Genomic DNA, 4304 nt, shown 5'->3' on the forward strand with positions numbered 1-4304 from the left:
AGAGGAAAAGAGGCAGGAGGTTTGGGAATAGGTAATGTACAAAGGAGAAATGCAGCTCTCTTGGGGAAATGGCTCTAGAGAATGCCGCAAGATAGGGATAAACTTTGGGCAAAGGTGATAGTAGTATTCACGGGTTATTGACAGTGGTTGGGATGTTGGAACTTTGGAAAGGGCAAATTGGGCCTCTCCTTGGAAAGTCATCAATGTGGTACTACCACACTTTACTCCTTTATTTTACTCCTTTTATCAAATACAATCTTCGTAATGGTAACAAGATTAAATTTCAAGAACACATTTGGTTGGGGACCTCCTCATTGAAGGAATAATTTCCATCACTATTTGCACTTTCTTGCATTTCAAATTCAAGAAATGGGTTCAATTGGGGATTTGTGCTTTCAAAGGGGCATAAGAGATTCTGAACCCCAGAACGTACTTACCTTACTACAAAAATTGGAAGATGTATTCTTGATCCCCCTAAGCTAGATAACCAAATTGGACTTGTGCCCCTTCAGGCTCCTTCTTTTGTTCCTCCTTCAAAGTCTTGTCCCAACCCTCCTCTAGATCTTTTCCTTCTTTTCTAGTCAAGGTATGGTATAAGCCTATCCCTCCTAGAATCAGTGCTTTCTGTTGGGAAGTTATTCATGAAAAGATTAATACTTGTGACTCACTCCAAAGAAAACAACCAGATTGGTGCTTATCCTCTCATAGGTGTACCTTGTGCAAGGCCAATGGTGAGAGCTGCTTTCATTTACTTATCTCTTGTTCGTTTGCTACTTTTATTTGGGAATGATCTCTTTCCTTGTTTGGGTGCAGGTGGATCCCTCCGGCAGATATTCAAAGCTTACTTGCTCCTTTCTTCATTTGGCCAAAGAGAAGGGGAAGAGATGGAAAGTCAGGTGGTTACAAGGAGAGGATTCAAAGTTCTGGATGTACAACAATGAAAAGAAGAAAGTCAGGTGGTTGAGAAGAGATGGAAATCACATTCAATTGGATTAAATGCCATGCTAACTCATTAGCTGATGTTTTAGCAAAACAATGGTGGGGAGAGAATCTCTTTTCTGGGCACTCTTGTAAGTGAGGGGAGGAGTACCTGGGGGAGAGATAAGAAGTTTTATCTCTCATTGACTAGCTTTCTTTTCTCTTGTAATTCTTATATTATACACTTCTTTCTGATTAATTAATGAACAGAAATATGCAATTATTGGTAAAAAAAGCACAGTCACTAAAGGAACAAGGGAAAGAACAAAGAAGATGTAGCCTTAACATGAAAACTGACTTAAGGACTTAAAATTTGACAGAAAATATAACTCTCACAGATCATTATGGTGGGGCAGGATTCATATAGTAGATGCCAAATAGTTGGGATAAGGCTCACTTGAGTTTAGTTGCCTTAGCAGGTACATAGTCAAACCACCAGGTCTCACATCAAGGTCAATTAATCATATTTACTATGCTTCCTGATAAGCTAGAGATGAACAAGATCAAAACACAATAATGAGGCAACCAAGTGCAAAACCACAATGCAACCGCTTCAATACTCTATTCTTTCAGAAAATCCTACCAATGAATCATCCTAATAAACTCATAGAACGTCTACAACAATATCAATTATACCCAAATCAAACATTTGAGCATTACCTACCAATAACTCAAACAAGTATTGTATTGATTCCTTACGCTTCCAACATGTTATCTACCAATGTTCCCTCAGCTCTCCAAATATAGGAAATCATCTACCAAGAGACTATCATGGTCCAAACAGGACTGACTTCCATATGTACAATAATTTCAAGATTAAACATTGACAGTAGTAGATAAATGGTAAGATAGCATCTGCTTGCTACCATACAAGAGAAATGTTTACCTAGCTTCTATTCCAACAGATTAGAAGAACAAAAATATTTAACTATACTTCCTAATGCACTGAAATATTCTTTGGCCAAAGAACCACCCAATACCACCACAAGTATCAATAATGCTTATACCAAATTAGTGTGGATTCAAGATAATTTCGGACATTCACAATCTCAATTCAAACTCAATCCTAAGAATTGGTTTCTGATTAAGATTACGATTATAACCCAGCAAAAGAATAGGGGAAAACATTTGAAGGATGCAAATGGACTCCGCTACTTTTGTGAAGGATTGATGTAACAAAATGTTTTCCGGTGGAATCAGAGATGGAAGGAAACAACTAAGAAACTTTCAATACTGCATATGGTTGACATAATTTGATCAAAGAATTACATCTATACTTATAATCCAGTCGATAATCACGAGATCTAACCAATTCGAAGCTCCCACAAAGATCTGTAAAACCAAGAGTTTCTACTTCTGACAATACTCAACCTAGATGTCTAGTCAACTCATCTCTGCGTTATAAACCAATCAACAAGCCTTCCCGTATCAGGTGATGAATAGAACCCCCATCCTAATACGGAATCCAAATTTCAATCAATTTATTCCTCTGAACAACCAAAACTCAAACGAGGCAGAAATTAAAGAAAATTTAACACCGGTATAGATCTATCAATGATCGATTGTATTAATCGGATACTGCGTATACAAATCAAAAGCACAAGTCTCACCAACCACAACAAGCTACCTCACTAAACATTGGAAGTCTCAAAAGAAAAAAAAAAAAAAAGGAAAAGGAAAATAAACAACAGAAAGCCTTATCTCGAATTCCACCAATTCCTTTATGGGTCTCCCCCCATCATTCCTGATTCTTCAACTTCTCGAGGCGCTGGTTGAGCTGATCGAGACGGACAAGCAGATGGGTAACCGAAAACAAGAGCCAGTAGAAGACGAGAGCAGAGGCAATCAAGAGGGCATTGCGTTGGCTCTTCATGATCGACTTCTGATGACGGAGATGCTCGCTGGGAGTACAGGCTGCACCCTCGCAAGTCGGCCGAGTCTCGTACTTCCAGTAAATGTCCATTAACAGAAACAAACAGAACGGAACCACCGCCAGGAACGGCTTCAGGAGGTTCCGAGTCACCGCGGTGAGACCCTTACGGAGTCGTTCGAGACCCGGCAGCGTCAGCAGCACCAACATGATTGCTTCCGCGCCCGCGACATATCCAAGCACAACCCATTCCAACGCCATTTTTGCCTCCTAAGAAACCCTACCAGCAACAGATCTGAATTTGGTTTTCGATGATTCTCAGTGCGAGAGCGGAGGGCAAGAACAGAAAAAGGTGGAAGAAGGGAATTCAATTAATAGAATGGAATTGGAGAAAAGGAGTGTGAACATCACGAGGTGACACGTGGCGCAACAAGATGTTTTGATTGACACTTTCCGGTCCGGCGGCATTGGAAAAAACCTTGTTTTTGTCTGTGTTTTTTCGCTTTTATTCCTTCGAGAGCAAGGAAATGTAAGGTTCTCTGGTCGGTCGCCGGCCGGTCCAATGGAAAAAAGTAGGGTTATCATCAGCCGGGTCCGGACCGGGCTTAGCATACATATAATAACGGTTATAGACTTATAGTCTGTGCACGGGTCGGGTCTGGATAATGATGATTTATGACCCGAACCAGACAATCCCGGCCCACAAATTTCCGGGCCCGGGCAAGGATAGCTATTTTTCTTCTAAGCCCCGCTTGGCCTGGACCTGCACCAAGGCCGCATAGATTGCGGGCTGGGTTCAGACCAACCAAACCCTAAGGCCAATCTTAGTATTTTAGGAAATATTTATGGCTATGTATCAAATATATATGGCATAACATATATGGTACATTTATATATATTTTTAAATCTTGATTGTAAAATTAAACTGAATGAAAATTCCAGATACTATATTTTGGGTCAAATGTCACTTTGGTTTCCGAATTTTAAAATGTAACAATTCAGTATTGGAACTTTCAAAACGTGATAAACCAGTACATGTCATTAACTAACTGTTAATCAGCTGTTAAGTGACATTTTAAAAATGTACAAATGCCCTTCAAGTGTCATCTGTTTTTCTTTGTCAACTATCCAAACATTGACAAAAAAATTAATAGTCCCAAATCCTTGTCTATTTCTATTCAAGAAAGTTGGGGTCACCACAATGCCCACTCAAACATAACCCCAACTTTCTTGAATGGAAGAAGCAATGATTTAGGACTATTAATTTTTTGTCAACATTTAGATGGTTGATAAAGAAAATTAAATGAGACTAGAAAGACATTTATGTCCTTTTCAAATGTCATTTAACAGTAGGTTAACTGTTGATTAATGACAAGTATTAGATTATCACGTTTCAAAAGTTTGGGTATTGAATGATCGATCACATTTTAAAGTCTGGGAACAAAAGTAACACTAA

The 4304-nt window shown here is 39.1% G+C and overlaps 1 protein-coding gene across 1 annotated transcript; it reads right to left on the bottom strand.

Moving 5' to 3' along the window:
* Window positions 1-2521: 2521 nt before the first annotated feature.
* Window positions 2522-3209, bottom strand: LOC104605674 (uncharacterized). The gene has a single exon (XM_010270559.3). The coding sequence runs from the start codon at window positions 3107-3109 to the stop codon at window positions 2717-2719; it is 393 nt and encodes a 130-aa protein (XP_010268861.1). The 5' UTR covers window positions 3110-3209; the 3' UTR covers window positions 2522-2716.
* Window positions 3210-4304: the final 1095 nt, after the last annotated feature.

This window comes from Nelumbo nucifera, chromosome 3 (genome assembly GCF_055504915.1).
Source record: "Nelumbo nucifera cultivar China Antique chromosome 3, China Antique-T2T, whole genome shotgun sequence".
NCBI classification, from domain to species: domain Eukaryota; kingdom Viridiplantae; phylum Streptophyta; class Magnoliopsida; order Proteales; family Nelumbonaceae; genus Nelumbo; species Nelumbo nucifera.

What these genes read in the sequence shown, in the direction of transcription:
- LOC104605674 (XM_010270559.3), bottom strand. Translation starts at nt 3,109, where the DNA reads ATGGCGTTGGAATGGGTTGTGCTTGGATATGTCGCGGGCGCGGAAGCA.